We start from the raw sequence: 26945 nt of genomic DNA on the forward strand, positions 1-26945 counted from the left end.
AAGATAGCGTAAACACCCCATACACATACACATTGGCTCTATATAGGCGCACACACACACACACACACACACACACACACACACACACACACACATTTCTCCAAACAGAGGACTTGGTAAATTGTTTGAAGTTTAATCACCCGTACAGTCTTGAGGGCTTTTAAATCCAAATCTTTCTTCTACCTGAGTTAAACTGCTTCACTGTGGTCGGTGCTATGCCGAAGTTTAAAACCATGTGAAACACTCATCTGTAGAGAAAAGCTATCAAATATACATTGTTTCGCAGGAGTATGTTTACATTATGCTAAATGAAAGTTTATGTAAATAAAACTTGTAAAGCATCCACGTAACTAAACTTATCTCCCTATACATCCTTCCTTAATTTATTTATTATTTTTTTAACATGTTTATTGGAGTATAATTGCTTTACAATGGTGTGTTAGTTTCTGCTTTATAACAAAGTGAGTCAGCTATACATATACATATGTCCCCATATCTCTTCCCTCTTGCGTCTCCCTCCCTCCCACCCTCCCTACCTCACCCCTCTAGGTGGTCACAAAGCACTGAGCTGATCTCCCTGTGCTGTGCGGCTGCTTCCCACTAGCTATCTGTTTTATATTTGGTAGTGTATATATGTCAATGCTACTCTCTCGCTTCGTCCCAGCTTATCCTTCCCCCTCCCCGTGTCCTCAAGTCCATTCTCTATGTCTGCATCTTTATTCCTGTCCTGCCCCTAGGTTCTTCAGAGCCAGTTTTTTTTTTTTTTTTTTTTAGATTCCATGTATATATGTTAGCATACGGTATTTGTCTTTCTCTATCTGACTTACTTCACTCTGTATGACAGACTCTAGGTCTATTCACCTCACTACAAATAGCTCAATCTCGTTTCTTTTTATGGCTGAGTAATATTCCATTGTAAATATGTGCCGCATCTTCTTTATCCTTCCTTGATGTAATATCTGAATATAATCTATCCTCATGAGCTTCCCTCCCAGTTGTGCCTCTTTTGTCCCAGGTGGAATTCCACCTTTTACCAAGTCCAACAGTAGTGCTCAACTGCCTGCATGCCAAAAGGTGACTTTTGGACCATTTTCCCTTTGCAGGATTTCTTAGATAGTCAGAGACTGCTTAGATGGAATTCACCCTCTTTGACAGAGGAAAGTATACCTTTACTACCTGCACAAATGCCTGCTATTTCTTCCTTCTTGACGTTTCTCTTTCTCATATCTGTTTCTTCCCTTTTCTACCTAGTTCCCTGGTTTAGTTTATGATCAGCTTGTGCCTGGGCTAACACAGCAGCCCTTTTGCTATTTTCTGTTTGGTCTGTGATTTCTCTAACAGTCTGTCATCCCTCTCTTTTATGTACTAGCGCTTTTATCACCCTAAGCCTAAGAGCCCCGCAGAGCTCCACGTTTGTATTATTTATTTTTTCTTTGTGTGAGTCATTTTAAAGTGGATAATAGACTTTTAGTTCTTTCTCTAAACCATTCTCCTTTTTGTTCCTGACTCCTCTAGCCTTTTCTACTGGGGCTTATATTTTTCACACTATCTAAGTAAATGCAGTTACCGTAAGGCCACATGAGGCTTATAGAATCCTAAAAATTTTGAACTTGATAAAAGACCTTGAAAGTCATCCAGTCCAGCTTCCTCATGTTGCAGATCCACCGAGGCCTAGACTTAGAGACTGCTGGAGCGAGGCCCCTGCACCCATCTCTTTGTGTCCTACCCAACACCCACTCCTTCCAGGCCTGTTGTATCTTTATGTGTCTCTCAGGTCTCTCCCAAGAATTCTTCCTGTTTTAAATATCACCTTATTTAAATTCTGTCATTGTGAATCCAGTTTATAAAACTCCACTTTATATGTGTTAAACGGTTGCTTTGTATTTCCTTCCATGTTGTTTTACACATGTATTTGGCAAAGCTTGTGTTTTATTTGTTGAGTATTAGTCAAAAATTATTGTCAAAAGTGTGTTGGCCTTGTACACTGTCGGAGCAAAACATACACAGTGCTGAAGCTCCTCTGCTTCTGAGCAGTGTGGTTATTAAAAACTCACCTAAGTCCATTTGTTCATGATACTAAAGTGACTGAGAGGGATTTATATTTCCATCATTTAGATCATCAACTGTTCCTTCAAAGGTTTCATACAGGCTGTTCTCATTAGTAGCAGATGTTTGGAGGGATGTTTTTTTCCTGGATAGACTTGTTCAGCGTTTACTGAAAACTGCTGAGACGGCTGGCATCTCCAACCCCACAGCCGCCACCCCCTGCACCTCCCGCAGGCCTTGTAGGGACAGCTCCTCTTGTGGCCACACACCAGTTTTTGATGGCAGACAGGTTCACTCAGGCTGTGAATCCCAGGATATCCATGGCCTGGGACCAGCGTTTCTTCAGCAGCACTTTCGCCACATCTAGATTGTGAGTTCCCATACTCTTGGAGGCGTTAGGTAATATTTTATTGCCAGCTTAATCTTCTTACAGCCTGACTCGTGTACCATTCTGCTCAACAGCTCCGATGGTTCCCTACCACCCAGTGAACAAAGCGCCCATTCCTTAGTGTCTGTGTCTTTTTTTTTATATATACATAGATATGTATAAGAGAGAGAGAGAGAATTCTGCTTGAATAGTATCATCCCTATTTAGTATCACTCAACCTTCTGTTTGTAAAGTGATTTATATTTCAATATAGTATACTTTTCCATACAATATAAATATTCTTATATTTAATGAATACCTAATAATCTGTTAGATTTGCCATGATCTTCTTCCCAACCTTCTTCCCTAACCATTATCAATAAACAAAGGTATTTTTTTTACTTGTTTGTTTTTGCTATTATAACAGGATAGCAATGTACATTCTTACATATATATTTTTTCCCTTGTCTGCTTATCAATATAAAAACTTTACACATCACCTTAATACACAAAGGAAGAAGTAAGTGTTAGGGTATTATTTAAAGAGCTACACATACATTTAAACTGTATGTGTGTGTGTGTGTGTGTGTGTGTATATATATATATGTATATCGTGTTATTGATATAATTCACCTACCAATGAATTTCCTTTATATGTCAACCATTAATAACAATACCAACTATTAACTTTTAATTCTTTGTATGAGACAGGCATTGTGTTTCACGTACATTGTTTTATTTAATCCACAGAACAAACCTCTTTATCCATTCATTCAGCCATCAGATATTTATTGAGCATCAGCCATGTATCAGTTATGATTTCTTCTGGTCTCATGGAACTTATATTTTACTGGAGAAAATGGTCAATAAGCCTGTAAACAAATATACTTAGTGTAGTGTCGGATAGTGACAACCTGTGAGGTTGTCTGCCTGTGAGGTAGGCTCTATTTTACTTTCTAATCCACATCTTCCATATTAGGAACCTGAGGCTTAGAAAGCAGAGTATGTGAGGCCACACCAGCTCAATGCAGCGTCACAGCCTGACTGCTGGGATACCCTCCCCCTTTTTCAAGTACATAGAACTGAAGAAGACTTAACATGCCCTTATTTGGTGTATTGCTGCATCTCTGAATTGTGATTATCAGCTGCTTATACAGCATGAAAGCTGTCAGAGATGTAGACGTTTGGAAGAATCTGCTTAAGCTAAGGACATCATCTGATAATATTATTCTTGAATGTATCCCAGATATGAATGTTTCTTCTTTTTATTTGCTTCATTTTTGTCTCAAAGGTGACTCCACCTACCAAAATGTATTAACTGATAAAAAATACTGATTACCTAAAATACTGGACAATCTAAAATGCTATTAAAATATTTACATATTTTGCAGGATGAGTCATTAAAACCTTTTGTAAGTAATGTGTATAGAGGCTATTTGTGGACTTTGATATATATGCTTTCATAATTTAAAAAAAGGTTCAATTCCAACGAAGGATTTCATTATTCCTCACCTACCAAGACGTCATTTTCGTTCCTGTGGTCAACTTCCGATGCCCTTCTCCTTCAGCCCATTAAATCAAGACTCAGTCCCCTCCTTTTCTCCTGGATCCGCTCCCTGTGTGGTGCCTTTCAGAGCAGGTGCAGTAACGATGCAGGAACCCCATTCCTGCCTCTTTAACCTGAGGAAACATTTCTCGGGAAATGCTTTTGAGGATTGAATCCCACGTGATGCATATGTTCCAAATCACTTTAATATCTGGGCTCTTCACTTTATTTGGCTGATTTCTACTATGTCACTATATACACTTTTCAAAACTAATTTATAAAATTCAGCAATGTTAATTACCCAGAAATAGTAATGTTCATGCTAAAATGTGATGTGCTTTAAAAATCTGTTGATTATTTTGGAATACAAGGAAGTGAAACAGTATTTGAAAATATTTTGTCAAAGCATTCTGAACTGTATGTGTGTGTGTGTGTATATATATATATATATATATACACACACACACACACACACACACACACACACCCCCTTCTAACAGTTCAAGTTTTTCAGAGGACTAAAATTTTGCCAAATGATATCCATCCTACTAAGCTATGTCACAAGCTTCAACATTCTTGTTTAGGACTTTGACATCAGAGGTACTGTTGCACTTCTTCAAAGAGGGAAAACATACGCTCTCTTAATCACTCTCTTTCCTTTGTATAAATTACCTTTGAATTAAATAAGGTTCTTTTCATGGTCTGATAATCAAAAAGTTACAGCAGAAATAGTTTCTTTGGTCCTTGTTAACTCTGGCATTTGACGTTTTCATTTATATACTTGAAGGTCCTCGAAAATTTCCCCTTGCTCAAACTGACTCTCTTCTGATAAAAATGCGTTCAGTAGCAAGTGATGAACTTCATATGATGATGCAACGGAGAATGAGCCAGGAGAATCCTGTCCAGGCAACCGAAACAGAGCTTGCACAGAGACTGCAGCGGCTCACCATTTTAGCAGTTAACAGGATTATTTATCAAGGTAGGACAAGAGAATAAATATGTTCTTACTCAGATATTGAACTAAAAGGAAAATAATTTAAGAGAGAACTGACTAGGTTTCAAATTTTTTAACAGCCTTATACTTTCATTGTTAGCATCCACACTAGTAAAAGAATCTCTCATTTGGAACTAATAGCCTTGAATAAAATTCCACTTTTTAATATGTTAAATGCTGGCCTAGACTGACCATTGAAGTTTTAAATAGTACAGCACCTCCAATATATTTTTTTAAACTTTTCTTTGAGATAATCATAGGTTCACATGCAGTTATTAGGAAATATTACAGAGATCCTGTGTACCCTTTACCCAGTTTCCCCGATGGATCTTGCAAAACTATAGTCCAGTATCAGTACCAGGATATTGACATCGATACAGTCAAGAAAAAGAACATTTCCATCACCACAAGAATCTATATGTTGCCTTTTAGCACCGCACCCATCTTCCTACCACCCCCATCCCTTCCTCAGTCCCTGGCAACTATCAATCTGTTCTCCATTTCTATGTTTTCATCATTTCAAGCATGCTAAATAAATGGAATCATACAGTACGCAGCCTTGTGTAGGACTGGCTTTTTTCACTCAGCATAATTCTCTGTAGAGTCATCCTAGTTGTTGCATGTATCAATAGTTTGTTCCCTTTTTGGTTTTGGTGAGGAGTAGTCCATAGCATAGATGTCGCAGTTTAGTCATTTACCTGTAGAAAATTGATCTGGGTGTTTTTCAGTTTGGGGTTATTACAAATAAAGCTAGCTGCTATAAACATTTACGTAAAAGTTTTTGTGTGAACGTGCGGCTTTCCTTTTCTGGGATAAATGTCCAAGAGTGCAGTTTCTAGGTTGTACGGTAGATGTGTGTTTTGTTCTTGTTAAGAAACTGCCAGACTTTTCTAGAGTGGCAGTGTAATTTTATATTCCTACCAGCAATGTGTGAGTGGTCCAGTTCTCTTCCCGTCTTTACCAGCATTATGAGTTTCACTGTTTTTAGTTTCAGCCATTCTGATAGGTAATATAGGGGTATAGCCTTGTGGTTTTAATGTGCATCTACAGGGGCTAAATGATTTATATAATTATGTATAAACTTTAATACCTACAGAAACCACTAAAAAGCTATGCAGAGAAATATACTCAAAAACACTATAGATAAGTCAAAATTCTAAAAAACGTTCAAGTGACACGCAAGGTTTTTTTTTTTTTTTAACTTTTCTAATTTATGTTTGGGGCAACCAGCCTCCAGGGTAAACTGTGAAATTGAACCATTTTTATCACATGCATGGCATTTGATGGGATAGCATGTCCAGTGAAACAGGTCTGCACATCTGTCTAATGTAAATATCACATGGTCTTTATGTTTAATTTGTACAAGAACCTTTATGACTTCTATCATTTTTCAGTTTAATTCATCTTCATTAGTAAAATAAATCTTTAGTTTAGAACTGCGTGACTTATGTATGTTTAAATTTCTACATTGTTTTAGGTGAACTCATTTTCTCTAGTGTTTTGTATTTTCTACATCTAATGCACCTACTACACGTTTATATTGTGACAACAGAATCAGAAATTACATAGAATATTTTTGCCAGCATCATTATCATTTGTTATGGCTAGTGATTTGACTAGTTCAAATTTGACTAACTTTTTGACTTGATTTGACTAATTTTTTATTCGTCTTTTAATTCAAAGAGTTTAATCCAGACATTATTGACATTTTGAGTACTCCAGAAAATGCACCTCAAAGCAAGACCTCAGTTTCCCAGACTGAAATTTCTGAAGAAAATATTTATCATGAACAGCCTGCTTTCAATCCATTTCAGAAAGAAATGTTCACATATCTGGTAGAAGGCTTCAAAGTATCTACTGTAAGTAAATTAATTACATGGGAAATGTTCATTCACAGAAAAGGATCAGGGGTTTTATGTGTCTGTATTATATGTTTTCAAAATCATATTCCTACACTTTCACAGCATTTTCTGAAACTCAGACAACTTGAATGTTAATAACAGAGTAAAATGTATTGCTAATTTACCCTTTCGAAAAGGACTCACTTCATGCAGCATTGTTTTTAAGTCTATAACCCAACAACCATTTTCTAATGTTGTAATTTCGTAAATAAGATCAGCGTCAGAAAAGAGTAGGAATTTGATGATTACTATGAGGTTTAAACTAATAACCTGTTTTTAACGGACTTTATTTATAGCTACCTACTCTAGAATTATTATTATTATGAATAATTATGAAGTGTAGATGTTGCCTTAAGCATATCCAACACCTTCAAAGTGACACAGAGAATACTGACAAGCGTCAGGCTCCATTTATCATCAGCTCACTTAGGGTTCTGTGGGCCACTTACAATTGACCATAGGGAGCAGATTGGTCAGTACACTCCGTAGATACCAAAGGCTAATCTAATTCTAGCAGAACTCATAAATCATGATTCTGCCAATCTCTTAAATCTAAACTAGATTTTGTTGTCTGCCGGTTCCACTTAGAACTGAATCATTCACACAGAGCCCTTAGGACTAGGAGTAATTGGAGAGCCATTTCCCAAACTCAGAATAAACTCTAAAATGTACCGATTCCAGTTTTTAAACCAGAGGCAGGATATTTGATCAGGATTGGGTTAGCCTTAGTGGGACCACAATCGAAACAACTTATTTGGTTAGTTGTTAGGGGATATTGATGGTCAATTTACATGCAGTTCTTAATTTGTGACAATTATACTCAACGTTTTAGTACTAATTCAAGTCTTTATTATGAATCCTTTCTCTTTTATATTGCAAAATCAATGTAGGCTTATCTACCACTATTCTTTGATGGTTCTTTTTTTTTTCCTTTTAAAATTTCCAAGCCCTAGGTAATTTTTTTAAGCGGCTTAGGACTTTAACTTCTTTGTCTCTCCTTTTAAAAATTGTGGTAAAATATACATAACATAAATTTTGCTCTTTAAGTGTACATACCAGTGACCTTAAATCCATTCACACTGTTGTGCAACCATTACCACTATCCATCCCCAGAACTTTTTCCATTATCCCAAACTGAAACTCTGTACCCATGAAATAGTAACTCCCCATTAGCCCCTCCCCCAGCCCCGATAAACCACTACTCTGCTTTGTCTCTATGACTTTGACTTTCTAGATACCTCATATAAGTTATCATACAATATTTAATATAATATTTGTCTTTTTTGTATGTGGCTTATTTCATGATTCATTTTAGTAAAATGTTTTTAAGTTCATTCATACTGAAGCATGTATCAGAACTTCCTTTCTAAGGCTGAACAGTATTCCATTCTGCGTATATACCACATTTTGTTTATCCATTCATCCATCAGTGGGTATTTGGGTTGTTTCTACCTTTTGGCTATTTTGAACAATGCTGCTGTAAACATTGGTGTACATCCATCTCTTTTAAACCCCATTTGTATGGATGTATATGTCTTTCTAATTTCAACTGTTTAAAAAATTCTGGAGTAAAACATGTTCTGTGATTTTTAGGACTGTGTTGAGGTTAGGATATTATTACTTAAGAAGTCTGATCCTAATTCATTTCTGTTTTAATTTAAGAGTTCAAGTAAAGCCAGTGGTTCCAGACAGCAGTGGGCTAAAATCTTATGGTCTTGTAAGGAAACCTTCCGAATGCAGCTTGGGAGACTGCTCGTGCATATTTTGTCACCAGCCCACCCTTCACAAGAGAGAAAGCAAATTTTTGAAATAGTTCGTGAACCAAATCATCAGGAAATACTACGAGACTGTCTTAGCCCATCCCTGCAAGTAAGTACCCCAGTACTTCGTAAGTAAAAACCATTGGTCAAATATAAAACTGTACAAAACAAGATCTGAAATTAAACTGTATTTTCATGCCAAACACCATAAATTCGTTTTCTTACCAAATAAATATTTTCTGAGGTCTTTCTTCAGATGCTCTTTACCAGAGTCAATTTGACCTCTCTGTTTATTCCCCATTTCCTTTTCCAGGGTTTAAGAAGTTCTGTATCTGAGTTCTTATAAGACCCATTGTAGTTCGTTACTAAATCTTGAAGTGTTTTCTTTAAGAACTGTTTGGAGACTTTTTTAAGCATTGTATTATCCATGAAACATCTATAGTGAATAGCTTGAACAACAGTACATATAACATATTTCAAAAATATTTATAGTAAGTTAAAACAAAATATATTTGTTGATCATCTGGAATGATAAACTCAAAATACTTAAAGAATTTTAAAGTCTATAAATTCTATCACTTACCTAGCAATAGATGGAGAATTTAAATGGTACAGCCATTCTAGACAGCTGTTCAGCAGTTTCTTATAAAATTAAGCATACCCTTAACCTGTGACCCTAAAATTCCAGTTTTAGGTATTTACCTAAGAGAAATTAAAACGTATGTCCATAAAAAGACTAGTAGAAGAATATCCATGGCAGCCTTTTTACTAATAGCCAAAAACCGGAAGTAACCCAAGTGTCTGTCAGTGGGAGAATGTGTAACTAAGTTGTGATATATTTATACAATAGACTACTATACAAGCAATAAAAAGGAACAGACTACTGATAACACCCACCAATGTGGTTGAAGCTCAAAATCATTGTGTTGGTGAAAGGGACAGCCAAGCACAAAAGAGTAGACATTCTGTGATTCTATTCATATGAAGCCCAAGAACAGGCAAAATTAAGATATGGTCATAGAATCAAGCAGTAGTTGTCTCTGTAAGGAGAGGGGCAGTGAGAAGGGGAGTTGATTGGAAAGGGGCATAAGGAAACTGCCTGGGGTGATAAAAATGTGCTGTATCTTAGTTTGGGTAGTGGTTACATGGGCGTATGCAGTTGTCAGAACTCGTAGAAATGAACATTTAATGTCTATATGCTTTATTGAATGCAAATTATACCCCTATAAATAAAGTATTAGATGATATTTAAGAAAGGACAGGTATCCCTTTTATATCCCTGGGAAACTCAGATTTATCATACTAAGAACCAAAAGGTTAGAGATTTGAAGTGATACTTTTAGGTGCTCTTTCCGGAATTGAGACTCTCTCAGGTGCACTAAAGGCATTGTCTTCCCTTCCCAAGGCAGAAGCATGCCTAGCCCATAGTTTCCTTCTATGGAGAATTCAAAGAGATGTTCTTTCATTGTTTTATACTTAGCAAAGCTGCCGTTGCTCTGAATCCAGCCCTGATATCAGTTCCCAGTCCTCTCCTACCAGCCTCCCATCTCTACTGCTCCATTTCTGTTGGTGGTATCCTTACTGCTTTCGGCTTGAAACATTGGAACTACAGTTGACTTTCTTCTCTCTTGAATCCATTTTATTACCAAGGCCAGTTATTTGTCTAGTCCTGCCTTTCCCTATAGTCTGCCCACCCATCCTAGTTTACACTTTCACCCCTTATGCTTGAATCACTAGAATAACCTCCTCTCCACCTCAAGACCAAAGAACTCTATCTGATAGTTTTGTTAAGGCTTATTATGGCAACATTCAAGCATACCTAGAAGTTGGGAGAAATCAGAAAAAGAACCCCACGTGACATTACGCAGCTTTAATTTTTCTTTGTAGTATTTTGAAACAAATGTCAGATACCAAATCATTTTACCTGTAAATACTTCAGTATGTATCTCAGACTGATAGGACTTTGTTTTAACTTATCACTCTCTGTGATTGTAACAATAATTCCTTATCATCATCTAATACCCAGTGTTTACATTTTCCCAATTTTCTTATATTTTTTTAAATAGTTCTCTTGATTCTGGACCCAAACAAGGCCCTTACACTGCATTTGTTTGATGTGTGCTACATCTTTTTAATTCTGGCAGTTATCCTCCCCAACCCTTTTTTTTTTTTAATGTCGTGTATTTGTTGGTGACGCTGGGTCATTTGTTCTGTAGAATTTCCCACATTCTGGATTTGGCTGATTGCATCCTTGTGGCTCTAGATCTAGAGGCTTGACTAGATTCCAGTTCTTGATTTCATATTTGCCTTTGTGCTTGGATTTTTAAAAGAATACTTCAGGAGTGCTTTGCGTTTTCCATTACATCATGGCAGGAGACCGAGAATGTCTGGTTGCTCTGCTCTTTGAGATGGTAGCAGCCTGATTCATCCGTTGTGAAGTTCATCCTCAATCTTATTTATTTATTCATTTATTCATTCATTCATTCATTTATTGGCTGTGTTGGGTCTTCGTTTCTGTGCGAGGGCTTTCTCTAGTTGCGGCAAGCGGGGGCCACTCTTCATCGCGGTGCGCGGGCCTCTCGCTGTCGCGGCCTCTCTTGTTGTGGGGCACAGGCTCCAGACGCGCAGGCTCAGTGGTTGTGGCTCACAGGCCTAGCTGCTCCGCGGCATGTGGGATCTTCCCAGACCAGGACTCGAACCCGTGTCCACTGCATTGACAGGCAGATTCTCAACCACTGTGCCACTAGGGAAGCCCCATCCTCAGTCTTTAACCTAATAGTTTTAGCAGCCATACAGCTGCCAGGATCCATTTTTTGATTAGGAGCTGCAAAATAGTGATTTCTCTACATTTCTCATTCCACCAGCATCTGTTAGCTCTGATTCTTCTATTGGGAAGAGTATTCCCTTATCAGTTCTTTGGCTACCCTGAAATATAGTCTGTGTAGGAAAGGCAAGGTAAATGCTTGCTTCTTTCCTCTGTTTGTTTTTAGAGTAATAAGTTGGTGCCCTGGCAACCTTTAATTTTTGTATTTGTTTTTATTTTTGAGGTCTTGTCATGAACTCAGGTACTTTTTAATAAATTTACTAAGTAGTTTCACACCTGTTCAGATTAACACCTCTGTAGATTCAAGTTGTTTTATCCTTTTAACATGGCCTTTTTAATTTTTAACAAGTTAATATGATTAACTTCCTTCCATTCTGGAGCAGAAGAATGTCCCAGGCTCATCTTGTACATTTCCTTCCCTGGGCCTGGAGCCAAACTCTTCCCCCAAGAAGCCCCTATTTCCTTGTAATGAGATAATAGTATTTAGAGACTATAAAGCTAGGGACTAGGTACGTTTATTTCTATTGGGTTGTCATTTCTTCTCAGCCTTTTTAGTGAACAAAGCTAAGAATTGTGTATTTTTTTAGGAAGAAAAATAAATCATGAATTCATGATTTTCTTGGATTTTATGTTTATATTTCTTTTTATTAATGTTGATAAGCTTAATTTCTGATGACATTACCATAATTACTTATTTGTTTTATCTATCTTTAAAACATTTTCAAAATAAGATGACAACATTGTCACTTATAACAAATCTACTGAATGCAGTTTAAGATTTCTTGGTGGTTCTTCTGTCCTTAGGATACCATTATGTGTGTACCACAAAAATAGTGTATCGTAAAAGCATTTAAAATAATTTTCTCTATTTGGTTATGCCACCAACTTGGCATCAAGTAACTAGTTAGGTTCTTTTTTTTCCTTCAATTTGCTTTCTGTTTTTAGAGATTCCACTGAATATTTATTTGTTTAATTTTGTTTTTAATTACATAAAATGTCTGCCTGATTCCAAAATCAAAATTGTGAAGCATAGCACATTCAAAGAGGTTCTAGCTTTTATCTCTATATCCTTCCCTCGTTCTTTCCCTTTCCCTGTAGGTAACCATCCTTACCTACAGGTTTTTAAATTTCTTTTGGACATATAAGCAAATCTGTGACACACACACACACACGTATATATTATCTCCCTCACTTCTTAATACAAAGAAAGATAGTGAACCATACGCATCCTTCTCACTCTACTTTCTTCAACTAACAGTGTATCCTAGCGATCGTTCTGCAGCAGTATGGAGAGCTCTTCTTTTTACAGCTTCCTACAAGCTGTGTTCCATTTGTAATCTGCCTGATTTTTTTTTTTTTAATTCTGCGTGGATTTTAAAGCCCCAAGCTTCTCTTCTACTGTTACAACTTGAGTCTGGTTAATTCTCTACTCTGTGGCTCCTCCTTTATTCAACATAGTCCCATCTTTTCTCTTATAACCGCTTCACATCCCTGTAGTCCTACTGACAAGCTGCTTTATTCATGGTGTCCACTCAGCACACCACTCTGTCTCTCCTCCCCTTTGTCTGTCTATATGCCCGTCCTGTCCATTTAGGCACGTACCCACATCACGTGGTACCACCTTCAAAGCCTTCCTTCCTTTCTTTAGTCCACTCAGAACTCTTCCTTCTTGAAACTTCATTGAAACTTTTATTTTTACACATTTTAACATTTTATTATTTTCTTAGGATTTGTGTTTAATAGATTCGATTCCTTAAATCAGTTTTCTGAGAGCTGAAAACAAGACTCCGCGTGTGTGTGTCTCCAATAGCACCTTTTCTAGTCCCAGGAACTGCAGCCAATAAATGATTGATCAGAGGATGTTAAAATGAGATATTAGAAACAACTTCAGTGTCTAGAAAAATCATGTGTTTCTTTGGATATTCAGAATGAATAAAAACATTTCTGCTAGTTTCTCAAGATGATTTTTAAATGTCACTGAATACTAAACTGAAATTTTTTAGAGTTCTATCAAGAACATTGCCTTTAAGACACACATATGAAAGTATTCTAGTCATTTACCATTTCTCTTTATTTGCCAACTCTTCAGGCCTTTTACTTGCAGAGCATCTGTTCATTTTTCTCTTTTGGTCAGGTAGCAGCTGTCTCCTGACTAATTTAAAATGTTGCATTAAAATGAGCTTTGCTATTTTCATCATTGCATATGTTCATCTTATGCTTTTGCGAAATGACATGATGTGATTCAGCGTGTTAATTTAAATATCACCCAAAATGTAATAGTTTCCAAATCCATTTGTTGACTATTCACAGTTTAAAATATCATAAAGCCAAATGCAGTGATACTTGTATCAATGTAAATTTTTTAAAAAGTAAAATTATGCATGTTTCACTTGTTGGCAAAATTAATGTCTAAATATACATAGTGTACACATAACCATCAGGTGTAATATCTATGGCATGAAAGGGCCACTTAAAAAATCATGAATCAAAGTTTGGTTTAGGTTTACACTTGGAAGGACCATTGTCATTACCTTAAGTAACACTCTAATTTTCTTTTTAGGGTCTGTTCATAGAAGATTGGCCTAAACCAACCCTTCTCTAGACATGCACAGAACTGAGTGATGATGTATTATTGGTTTAGAGTTTTTCACCTTTTGTTCTCCCTAGGGAATAGTGAATGCTTACAAACAGATCCAAAGATACATTTTTGTTCTGGAATTTTCTCCAATGTTTATTCTCCCAGGCAGAAATTAAAGGAGAAAGAATAATCATGCATCATAATCCTCTTACCTTAAGGTTTAAAGGAAAGTTCTCCTTCCAGTTCAGTTCTATGAGAAGAACTAAGAATTATTTTTCTTTATCCCAGGCTTATTTTCTGTATTCCTTTAGCAAATCCTCTCCAAAATTCTTTCCCCAAAAGGTTGTGTGCTTGCTTTTTTCCTTCTTTCCTTCTTTTCCTTCCTTCTTTGCTTTCCTTCCTCTTTTCTTCCTCCCTCCCCTCTCCTTCCTTCCTTCCTTCTTTCCTTCTTTTCTTCCTTCCTTTTCCTCTCTTTCTCTTTTTTTTTTTACCTTTTACAATGAAAATTTTCAAACATACTAAGGAAAATGGAGACTAGTGAATACTGTATGAATACCATATGACCGTCACATAGATCTAACAATTGTTAATAATTTTTATCATATTAACATCATTTCTTTTTTCTGAAGTATTTTAAAGTAAATTATAGTAATCATGACATTTTTCAAAAGACATTTTTTATGTAACCGTAACAACATTGTTATACCTAACAAAATTAGCATGTACTGTAATGTCATCATATACCCAACACATAATCGTTTGACAGTTTCTTCAGTTGTTTCCAAAATGTGTTTTTTAGCTGATTTATTTAAACCAGATCCAACCAAATAAATCTAGCAGTGTAATTTAATTTACTGTTAAATAATTTTAATGTAAGAAATAAAAATTCTTTATGACTTTAAAAAATTTTAATTAAAAAAATTGTTACTTTTTTTTAAAGCATGGAGCCAAGTTAGTTTTGTATTTGTCAGAGTTGATACATAATCACGAAGACGAATTGACTGAAGAAGAACTAGACACAGCAGAGCTGCTTATGAATGCTTTAAAGTTATGTGGTCATAAGTGCATCCCCCCCAGTGCATCGACAAAATCAGACCTTATTAAAGTGATTAAAGAGGTGAGTCAGTGAAAGCATAAGAAACAATTTTCTTAGGATATCCGATTGAATATAACTGAAGAATGAAAGGTTTTTTTTGTTGTTATAGAGTACCATTGATAATGAATTTGATTTTTTTTTTTTTATTTTATATTGCTTTTTTACTATGAGAGAACAAATAGGCCTGTTTTAAGGAGCATTTAATTCTCTGTGGTCTTGCTTATCCATTGTCATTAGCTTTCAGGGAAGGAAAGATTTTAGTAGTGACAAGCAAGTTGAATCATCGACCTTAAGTTCTGGGTTCTTTAATGAAAAGGCAAAATAAGGAAGCAAGCAACTATGCACACCCATCGGGTTTGGCAACCCTAGTTAACTATTCCACCCTAATTTCTGTGACCCAAATTGTGTGGAAACAAAGGGGAGTTATAGCATTATTTAAGTGGTTAATGTATTTTAATATTTTGGTCTCGTGGGGACAATATTTTTTTCCTTTGTTAACTTTGTTTTAAATTTAGTTTGTTGAGCTCTGTGCCAGTGTTAAATGGTAAATAATAAATTTTATATAATATATTATTATCCAAATCTTTTAGGAACAAAAGAAATATGAAACTGAAGAACATGTGAATAAAGCCAACTGGCAGAAAACAGTTAATAATAATCAGCAAAGGTAGGATTTTATGTGTTCTAAAAGCTGTGTCTTTTAGGAACCCATTAGATTTCACATATACTTTTAAAGTATCATGTTTTGATATACATTTAATGTTCCGCATATGCTTAACTTATGGGCATCTTGTTTGTTTAGTCTCTTTCAGCGTCTTGATTCAAAATCAAAGGATATATCTAAAATAGCTGCGGATATCACCCAGGCAGTGTCTCTTTCCCAAGGAATTGAGAGAAAAAAGGTGATCCAGCACATCAGAGGAATGTATAAAGTGGATCTGAGTGCCAGCAGACACTGGCAGGAGCTTATTCAACAACTGACGCATGATAGGTAGGCATGAATTTTTATATATTGATGTTATTTTCACTCCAGAGTAAAGATTCATAACATTATCGCATTAGTTTAAATATTTTTTGTTTACTCATTTGTGATTTATTTCATCTTGAAGAATAATCCTATGAGAATATTTTTTTTTAATTTTTAGGGAGAGAAAAAATAATGAGAGGGAGGGGCATTAGCTCTTCCAGAGAGAAAAATCTATATAGTGGCTTTCATTTTAAAATATGATCTTTGCAAAAGAATAGAGAAATCACTGAAACAGGATAGTTGGGAAATAGACCTTTTTCTAGTTAAGATTTTAATAACACAGTTAAAAAAATGCATCACAAATAAGGAAAAGAGGGAAATTAAAGTATTATTCTCTGAATTTGATTAAAATAACTGATTAGTATTATGACTTTGAGGCACTAAACATTATACACTAATCATTATGCACTAAAGCAAATTCCAGGTGAACAAATGAATGAAACTCTAAAAGTTTACAAAGTAGAAGAAGATAGGATATTTATCAATGGTGATGGACAGATAACTTTCTTAAGATCAAACACAATTGAAGAAAGTACAAAGAAGAAATTAATGGCTTTGACCTTTCATATTTTCCAGTGTATTTAACAAGCACAACCACAACGAAACATCAAAGTTTATTTTCAGCAAGTATTTCACAGTTAACATTTTTATGGTTTTAAAAATGCATAAAGATTTGAAAATAAAATATCAAGATCCCAAAAGTTTGAATAAGCAAAAGACATGAATATACTCTTCACATAAGACAAATAGAATTAATAAACAGATGGGACAATATTGACTATTGCTAGAAGCTGATTTAAAACCTTTAGATACCGTATTTTACCTTTTATGGTACAAAAAAAAATTATTTTTAGGTGCTAATCTCCACAGCAGGAAGAAATGTATCTTAGCCCTTGGTCAGAGGTTTGGTGGCATTGTACACTTTGACATGTGTCAGGAACCCTACAAACATTTTATTTCTAGTTCCAGTTACCCTGTTTTAGTGATTCTGTCCTAAGGAAAATATTCAAAATATGGAAAAGCAATAAGCATAAAGGTTTTCATCTCTGCATTATTTATGTTAGTGAATGAATTGGAAACAACTTAAATATATAATAATAGTAATAGAGTTAAATACATTATTATGCATCCACTCAATATAACGTTAGCCACTTAAAATGGTAATAATAAAGACTATACTGTGTTCAGTGAAAGAAGGCGGGATATAGAAATGTGTATACATAATAATTTTAACTGCAATTTTAAAAACTGAAAGAAAGTAATCACTACCAGTATTTTGGTATGTTTGGGGTAGTGGGATTAAGGGTAATTTTTTTTCTCTTATCTATTTCTAAAAATGTATTTAATATGGTTCTGTTTCCTTTCATTTAAAATATTAATTTACTTTAAAACATTTTAAGAAATGTGATTACTACAAAAGTGAACTCATTTTATTTGTTTTATTAGATAATAGACAAAATGGGAAATGAAGAAAATTAATTTGGAAAATTGATTTTTTTCTTTAGTTAACCATACTAAGTCTAATATATTGCTAAAGCATACATAGTAGTCATGCTCTATCTTTTTAAAAATTTAATAGATACAAGAAATTGGTAGCAGAGCTTGCCTTGAGGCAGGGTCAGTGGGACTCCGGAGCAGAGGAAACTTTTTTTTTTAAATGTTATTCTTTTATACAATGTGTATGCATATCCTAGTCTAATTATATAACTGGTTGGGATTTTTCAATTGAATAGATACATTTTGATTTATTTATTCAATTTCTATAATGATTTTTTTTTAAACTACAAATACTTCAGGTTGCCACTTAAAATCTTTTCTTTTCACTTGCAGAGCAGTCTGGTATGACCCCATCTACTATCCAACTTCATGGCAGTTGGATCCAACAGAAGGGCCAAATCGAGAGAGAAGGCGCTTACAGAGATGTTACCTAACTATTCCAAATAAGTATCTCCTTAGGGATAGACAAAAATCAGAAGGTGATAGTGGCTTCTTGACTCAACATGTAAATATAGCAGATTAACTATGCGCATTACACAAAGATAATAATGTCCTTTTTTCCTCAGCAGATGTGGTCAAACCACCACTCTCTTACCTATTTGAAGACAAAACTCATTCTTCTTTCTCTTCTACTGTAAAGGACAAAGCTGCAAGTGAGTCTATAAGGTAAATTTGAATCCATAAGACATTTTCTCTTTTGTTGAAGGTGTTAAAGACTTTAATAGTCTATTGTTGTGCTTATGTAATATTTATTTTAGATAATGCCGTGGTTTGGGGAAAGATCCTAAATATGGCTCAAAGAGAAGACAAAGCTGAATGGCCAGAATCCAAAAAGAACAGACATTTTTGTTAGGGAGGATTCATTGGACTTCAGTCATCATGCTCTGGCCCTTGGTTGCATACATATATTTTTGTAGTTGATTTTTCCAACAACTCTGTGAAATAGATAGCGCTGCTGGTGGCATCTCAAGAGGCAATCTAGCGTATTGATTAAAGGTTCAAATCCTAGTTCCTCCTCTTACTAGCCATCTGATCTTAGCCTCTGTCTGTCTCAGTTTCCTCATCTGTTACATGAGGAGGATAAGTCATAGCACTATTCAGTGGGTCAGTATGGTAACTATTGATAGTATTATCATTATTGTTGTGGTCGAGGTTGTTATGATGCCCATCGTATAGATGAAAAACTGCGAGACTCAAAAAAGGTAAGTGACTTGACTAAAGAATAGAGGAGGGCTTCCCTGGTGGCGCAGTGGTTGAGAGTCCGCCTGCCGATGCAGGGGACGCGGGTTTGTGCCCCTGTCCGGGAGGATCCCACATGCCGCGGAGCGGCTGGGCCCATGAGCCATGGCCGCTGAGCCTGCGCGTCTGGAGCCTGTGCTCCGCAACGGGAGGGGCCACAACAGTGAGAGGCCCGTGTACCGCAAAAAAAAAAAAAGAATAGAGGAACTTTTCTGACTCTGAATCCCCCCTTTTTCCTAGAATGCTAAGCTTCTTTTCTGTGTTTGAAGTATCAGAGCCATGAACCAATGTTTGCTTATTTACTGGAAAATGTAAAATATTGAAATCTCTTTTAAATAATGGAATCCCTGTATTCTGCATAAGAGTGTTGGGATTATTCACCTTTTCTAAAAGTTTCTGCTATTTTCTCCTCTATTATAATGTCAATAAATGAGATCTTTTCAAATCTCAATAAATGAGATTTTAACAAGATGTTTTATGCTTTTGAAACTCTAGTCTGCGTTGCTGAAATCTTCTATGATAAGATAAAATAAAGCTTTTACTCTCTGAAATTGGTCAAAACATTTAATCATAGTAATTTTAAATATGTTTTGACAGAGTGAATCGAAGATGTATCAGCGTTGCACCGTCTAGAGAGACAGCTGGTGAATTGTTGTTAGGTAAGTCCCATTTTGCAGATTTTTACACATATTCACCCTGCCTATTTTATTCTTAGATAATTTGAAGCATTGTTTTGACACACTACCATTAAATGAGATGAACTTTCTATAACAAATAACCTCTTTCTTATAGGTTATTTTGCCTTAACATTGTATATAATGTAGATGACTCATGAATGTGAAAAATGACGGTCTTATTCTCTGAAAAGCACATGAACAGCATTTTAATTTTTTTTTTTTTTTTTTTTTTTGGGGGGGGTACGCGGGCCTCTCACTGTTGTGGCCTCTCCCGTTGCGGAGCACAGGCTCCGGACGCGCAGGCTCAGCGGCCATGGCTCACGGGCCCAGCCGCGGGGCATGTGGGATCTTCCCAGACCGGGCACGAACCCATGTCCCCTGCATCGGCAGGCGGACTCTCAACCACTGCGCCACCAGGGAAGCCCTTTAATTTTTATAAAATTGACTTTCTTCATGAGTATACATTTTTATATTTGATCATTCCTTTTATTATATATCAATTTTTATTTTTAAAGTAAAGAATTATTGGTATACTTATAAGCCTACTGTTTTAACAGATACCCCTATGCATATGAAATATATCCACCTTGAGATTGTTCATAATTTATATTCTCTATTGTACTTCTGAGAGAAAGGCCAAGACTGTTGATCCAGGGATAGTTACATTTGGTGAGAAACTTTTTCCTCAAGACGTGGAGGAATAAGGTTTTATCACTCTAGTCTCTATTCCCTTAAAGAACCAATTTGTACGCTGTGGGCCAGTTGTTCTCAAAGCGCGGTCCCCGAATCAGGAGCGTCAGCATCTCATAGGAACTTCTAAGAAATACGCATTCTCAGGCCCCAGCCCAGACCTGCTGAATCTGAAACTCTGTGGGTGAGGCCCAGCGATCTGCATTTTTATGAACCCTGCAGAGATTCTGATGCACCCTCAAATTTGAGAGTCGCTGCAGTTGGCTAAAGCTATAGCCCCGAAGGCCTGACAGGCAGAGTTTCGAGCTTGCCAGGGCTGAGCGCCATGGTCACAAGGATGGAGATGGTGCCTTTCTCCGAGCCAGCCGTGCCAGTGCTCAAGGTGACCAGCACCCACTGCAGAGCCCCAGGGAAGTTTCTACTGTTTGGATACATGACGTAGGGACATGCATTAACAACAGCCTATCAAGCAGGAAAAATTGGGGAAGTATCTTGTAAGGCCTTTTCTGCCCTATTGAGTGTTTAAGTCAGCAAAATAATTAAGCGTTCCTCTTTTGCTAGAAAATTTAGTTGATAACTTGACTTCAGTTAATGTATGACAAAATAAAGCAAAGTAATATGCTAGTAACCTAAGAAGAATACTGGTAATAATTAATAGCCTAAACCTTTTAGCATGAAGTGGCAGACACTGTTAATAAACATTTTACATATATTCTAATTTAATTCCCACAGTAACCCTGTGAAATAGAGTCCTCCCTCTTCTTTTTATAATGAGGCTAAAGTACAAAGAGGTTAAGCAACTTGCCGAAGATCTCATGGATGCGCTTCAAAAATATTTATTGAGTATTAGCTCGTTCTGGGTTCTGGGATTCAAATTCAGTCCAACTGACTCCAGAGGCATGCCTTTAACCATATAAGGTAATAGTGCATATACATTTTTAAACTCATACCGATTATTTTCTGCAGGTAAATGTGGAATGTATTTTGTGGAAGATAACGCTTCTGACGCAGTTGAAAGTTCCGTGAGTAGAGGCTTAAGTTTGCATTTGTATGAATCTAGACAAATTCCCAAAATGTATAAATTTAATACAACCAGAGAGCTTGTAGAAAGAACTGTTAGAGTTCATTAATTGTCGCACTCTGTGTAAATTTGTCTGAATTCCAATTTTTTTTTAAAGATAATTTTAAAAAGAAGACCATGCCATCCCCTCTGGTTCATGGTCTGATTCGCAGAGCCCTGAGTATTATGAGTCATATTCTGAAGTGCTCCTGTTATTTCTGTGTATGTCCACTCGATTTCTCACTACTGTCCTCAGTAGCAACAAATTCCCTGCCACTCCCAGTTTCCTATCATGTATATTTGCCTTCAAAAAGAAAGAAAAATATTGTCTAATTGAATAACTTAAGTAATCCTGATATTCACATAGCTTAGTAGTCATGATTTTTATTCTTCTGGAAATGCTGATATCAATCAAAAAATAACAAAAAAGACTCAATTCACATTTTTGTACAGAAAAGCATTTTATCTATTTGAATTCATTTACATGCCATTAAAATATTGTTTTGAGAGCCCTGTAACAGGAGAAGTAAGGCTCTTTGTTTCAGAACTTCTAAAGCTACAAACTGCTAAGGATGTAAGTAAATAAGATTATGTATGGTTTTATGGTGAATACATATTTGATTCAAAGAAATCAATGAGTGAAAACATAAAATTTGGTTGTAAAGCAAATCATGTTAAAAAATAATTAATTTAATATAGCCCCCGAAAATTGAGTAGGCATTATTTCATCATTCATATAGGAATTACTACAGTATTTATCCCAGCTAGTAAAAATATAGTTATGTTATTTTTCAAGATGCATCTTTTCAGCAACCAAAGAATTTAATAGTTGATACATGAACCAGCTTTTTTTCTGGATCCAAAAGGTTACATATTCCACCTTTAAAACTTGAAAAAGACCCTTGCTTTTTTTTTTTTTTTTTAGACCCTTGCTTTTTAATAGATTGAAGCCTTCCTCTTTTCTCTGTCCTTTTGTAGCATTTTTTTCTTACTTCCTGTATGACATTTGCTATCTTGCCTTTTAAAAGTGGGTGCAAATATCTCGTCCCCCCTTTTTATCATACATAGATGTATTTTATGCAGAGCACTTAGCAGAGCACCTTGCCTGTAGATGCTTAATTAATGTTTATTAACTTGAATTCATGTTGAATGTCAAAGCTAAACAGGGAGGATTTTGGTTTTAAGAATGAGAATATTACGTGTTCGTTAAAATATTTTATTTTCTTTGTAATATATTTCCTGTCTCTACTTCTAGAAATGGGTTGGGACCCAGTACAGTAGTAAAGCACACATAGAGCAGGCCAAAGTGTCACTTCCTCCTTACAGCTGTTTTTCAAATTTCTCTTTATTTTTGACTCCTGGAGATTTCATTTCCCTTACTTTCTTGCAAGCTCAACTATACATGTAAAAGAATATTTGCTTAGTAAAAGAAATCGGTCTGAGAGGTCTACATACTGTATGATTCCAACCATATGACATTCTGGAAAAAGGAAAACAGTGGAGACAATAAAAAGATCAGTGGCTGCCAGATGGAACAGAAGGGAATTTTAGGGCAGTGAGACTAGTCTGTATGATACTGTAATGGTGGATACATGTCATTAAACATTTGTCAAAACCCATTGAACTATACAACACCAAGATTAAACTATGGACTTTAGTTAAGAATAACCTATTCAATAGTGGCTCATCAGTTGTAGCACATGCACCACGTGAGAACAAGGTGTTCACAGTAGGGAAACTGAGTGCGGGGAAGCATGGAGCGCCATGCTACTGCTCGATTCTATAAACCTAAAACTGCTCTAAAAAATACAGCCTACTAAAAAAGTTTAAACGAAGTCTATTTAAATTCTTTTCCTTAGATTTTTTAATCCAGCATTTTGAAGGGTTTAGTAGTGGGAGGATTTTCAGAGAATCTTACCTGCCATTTTGCCACAAAAGGAAGACTTTCTATTGCATTTTGATAGTTTTTAACAATCTAAAATTATGTAGAGCAAATTACTTTCATGTTATTTCCTTTGTCTTTAGAGCCTTCAGGGAGAATTGGAACCAGCATCATTTTCCTGGACATATGAAGAAATTAAAGAAGTTCACAAGCGCTGGTGGCAACTGAGAGATAATGCAGTAGAAATCTTTTTAACAAATGGCAGAACTCTCCTGTTGGCATTTGATAACACCAAGGTAGATTCGCCTTTATTAATACATGTACTTTTTCAAAGCGATCATGGATCAGTGTAACTACACTCATACTGATTAAATGAAGTTTTAACTTATTTAAACTTTGTTTCTGAAATCAAATAAAAATTGCCTTGTTTCTTAGTACTGATTAAATACTTAGTTATATTAGGATTACTTTTGTCCTCCAAAACTGTATTAAATTCTCATTCCCCAGAGTGACAGTATCTGTAAAAGGCAAATGAACGAATGTATAACCAACCTGAAAGTAGTTTAACCTTGATAGTAGATTCCATTTTTGACGAACCCTTTTCTGACCGCCACATCCTTTCAGCTGCTATGTGTCTGCTAGCCTTTATAGAAAACCTCTTGGAAGAAACTGTGAATGCTTGCTGCTTCCAATTCCTCCCCTCCGGTTCTCTTTGGAAACGCTCCAGTCAGATCTTCGTCTCACCACTCCTCCTGTAACTTCTCTGGTTAGCATCACCAGTGACCTCCGTGTTGCTAAACCCTATGGTCATATTTCTTAGTCTTCATCTTACTTGACTCCTCAGCAGCCTTTGACACAGCTGATTATTCTCTCTTTCTTTAAAGAAAGGAAAAAAAAAAAAAAACCTTCCTCACTGGGCTTCTGAGTTATCACTTTCTTAGTTCTCCTTTTAGCTCACCAGCCATTCCTCCTCAGTCTTGTTTGCAGATGCTTCCTCTGGGCATCTCGGCGCTCACTCTTCATTTTATTTTTTATTTTTTAAATTTTTTGGCCGCAGTGCACGGTTCTCAGGATCTTAGTTCCCGGACCAGGGATTGAACATCCAGGAATTGAATCCAGGCCATGGCAGTGAAAGCGCCGAGTCCTACACTGGAACGCTAGGGAATTCCCAGGGCTCACCCTCCAGACCTCTTCTCTTCTCATCCCATCTTGTGACTTTAAATACTATCTGTGTTATAATGACTTACATATTTATATCACCACCCAAACCTCTTCCCTGGATGCCCACTCAAATATTTAAGTTTCTACTTGGCATCTCCACTTGGAAGTCTAATTGGCATCTCAAATTTTACACGGACAAAACTGAACTTCTAATCTCCCCCGCAAAATCTCTTTGCAGTTTTCCCCATCTCAGTAAATGGTGACTCCAGTGTTTCTGATTGGCCAGGTCAGAAACCTGGGGATTATCCTCGACTCCTCTTATTCTTTCATCTACTACATCTACTCTATCAGTAAGTTCTGTTAGCTCACCCCTCAGAATACATCCAGAATCTGACTGCTTCCACTGCTACCATCCTGGTCCAAGCCAGTCATCTCTTGCATAAATCATTACACTAGCCTCCTAACTGGCCTCCCTGCTTCCATACTCCCTCTTCTTTCAGACTGCTCTCAACACAGCAGCTAAAGTGTGTCAGGTCGTGCCATTCCTCTGCTCAAAACCCTCCGACCACTTTCTGTGTCACTCTATTAAAGGCAGAGACCTTACAGTGTTGAATAATCTGGCACTTCCTTATCTCTCTGACCTTATCTTCTACCATTCTATCCTTCACTCTCTCTAATCCATCTGTGGAGACCCTGTTTGCCTTGACTATAGCAGACACACTGATGCCTCAGGGCCTTGGCACTTACTGCTCCCTAGAATGCTGCCTGGAATGCTTTTCCTCTTAGAACTACATTACTGACTCCCTTACTTTTTTCAGGTTCCCTGGTCAAATGTCTTCTTATCAGAGAGACTTCCCTGATTACTCTAAATAAAACAGCAACCCCTGCCTCACTGCCACCCCCAAGCATCCCTTATCTCCTTTGCTTTGCTCTATTTTTTTCACAGCACTTAAACGCATCCAACAGTGTCTCCCCAGTAGACTGTAAGGACTTTGTTTTGTTAAGTGCTTCAGCTTTAACACCTTAAACGTGCTGGTATATAGGTGCTCAATAAATATTTGTTGAATGAATAAATGTTTCCTTTTTCTTGCTGAGGTTAGTATGCAAACTGTCATAAATTCTTTTCCACCAACCTTAGCTTCAGCAGTAGGCAACCTTCAGATTTATTTTTTTTTAATTTTTATTGGAGTATAGTTGCTTTACAATGTTGTGTTAGTTTCTGCTGTACAGCAAAGTGAATCAGCTACATGTATACCTATATCCACTCTTTTTTGGATTTCCTTCCATTTAGGTCACCACAGAGCACTGAGTAGGGTTCCCTGTGCTATACTGTAGGTTCTCATTTGTTATCTTTTTTTTTTTTGCGGTACGCGGGCCTCTCACTGTTGTGGCCTCTCCTGTTGCGGAGCACAGGCTCTGGACGCGCAGGCTCAGCAGCCATGGCTCACGGGCCCAGCCGCTCCGCGACATGTGGGATCTTCCCGGACCAGGGCACGAACCTGCGTCCCCTGCATCGGCAGGCAGACTCTCAACCACTGCCACCAGGGAAGCCCTAGTTATCTATTTTATACATAGTATCAATTGTGTTTATATGTCAATCCCAATCTCCCAGTTCATCCCACCCCGACCCTTCCCCCTTGGTATCCGTACGTTTGTTCTCTACGTCTGTGTCTCTATTTCTGCTTTGTAAATAAGATCTTCTATACCAGTTTTTTCAGATTCCACATATATGCATTAATATATGATATTTGGGGCTTCGCTGGTGGCGCAGTGGTTGAGAGTCCGCCTGCCGATGCAGGGGACACGGGTTCGTGCCCTGGTCCGGGAAGATCCCACATGCCGCGGAGCGGCTGGGCCCGTGAGCCATGGCCGCTGAGCCTGCGCGTCCGGAGCCTGTGCTCCACAGCATATATATGTATATACATATATATGTATATGATATTTGTTTTTCTCTTTCTGACTTACTTCACTCTGTATGACAGTCTCTAGGTCCATCCACGTCTCTACAAATGACCCAATTTTGTTCCTTTTTTATGGCTGAGTAATATTCCATTGTATATATGTACCGCATCTTCTTTATCCATTCTTCTTTTGATGGACATGTAGGCTGCTTTCATGCCCTGGCTATTGTAAATAGTGCTGCAGTGAACATTGGGGTGCATTTGTCTTTTTGAATTATGGTTTTCTCTGGGTATATGTCCAGTAGTGGGATTGCTGGGTCACATGGTAGTTCTATTTTTAGTTTTTTAGGGAACCTCCATATTGTAACCTTCAGATTTAGAATATAAGTTTAGTTTTTGTTTTTGCCTTGAACCGATTCTTTTTTTTTAAATTATCATAAAAATACATAACATAAAAGTTGCCATCTTAACCATTTTCAAGCGTACAGTTCAGTTGTGTTAAGTATATTCACATTGTTGTGAAACAGACCCTCAGGTTTAGGTTCTTAAACACCCTGTAATCTTGCCTATTCCATAACCAAGATCATTCTTCTCATTCACTTTTAGTCTCATCTTTGATTATCCACATCTGTGGCTCACCTTCCTATGCGTAAAGCATATACACATTTAAGAGGGGTAATTCACATTTGTTTTTAGCAA

The 26945-nt window shown here is 36.7% G+C and overlaps 1 protein-coding gene across 1 annotated transcript in view; it reads left to right on the top strand.

Annotated features, from left to right (window-relative positions):
- Window positions 1–26945, top strand: part of LYST (lysosomal trafficking regulator) — a 160521-nt gene that overhangs the window by 69594 nt on the left and 63982 nt on the right. The window contains exons 28-38 of the mRNA XM_073793649.1: window positions 4747–4938; window positions 6637–6812; window positions 8517–8723; window positions 14957–15133; window positions 15703–15779; window positions 15915–16103; window positions 17970–18115; window positions 18206–18302; window positions 19473–19534; window positions 21209–21264; window positions 23328–23480. Of these exons, the coding sequence (XP_073649750.1) occupies window positions 4747–4938; window positions 6637–6812; window positions 8517–8723; window positions 14957–15133; window positions 15703–15779; window positions 15915–16103; window positions 17970–18115; window positions 18206–18302; window positions 19473–19534; window positions 21209–21264; window positions 23328–23480 (1532 nt within the window). The remainder of the gene's footprint in view (window positions 1–4746; window positions 4939–6636; window positions 6813–8516; window positions 8724–14956; window positions 15134–15702; window positions 15780–15914; window positions 16104–17969; window positions 18116–18205; window positions 18303–19472; window positions 19535–21208; window positions 21265–23327; window positions 23481–26945) is intronic.

This window comes from Tursiops truncatus, chromosome 16, assembly GCF_011762595.2.
Source record: "Tursiops truncatus isolate mTurTru1 chromosome 16, mTurTru1.mat.Y, whole genome shotgun sequence".
In the NCBI taxonomy this organism is placed as follows: Eukaryota; Metazoa; Chordata; class Mammalia; order Artiodactyla; family Delphinidae; genus Tursiops; species Tursiops truncatus.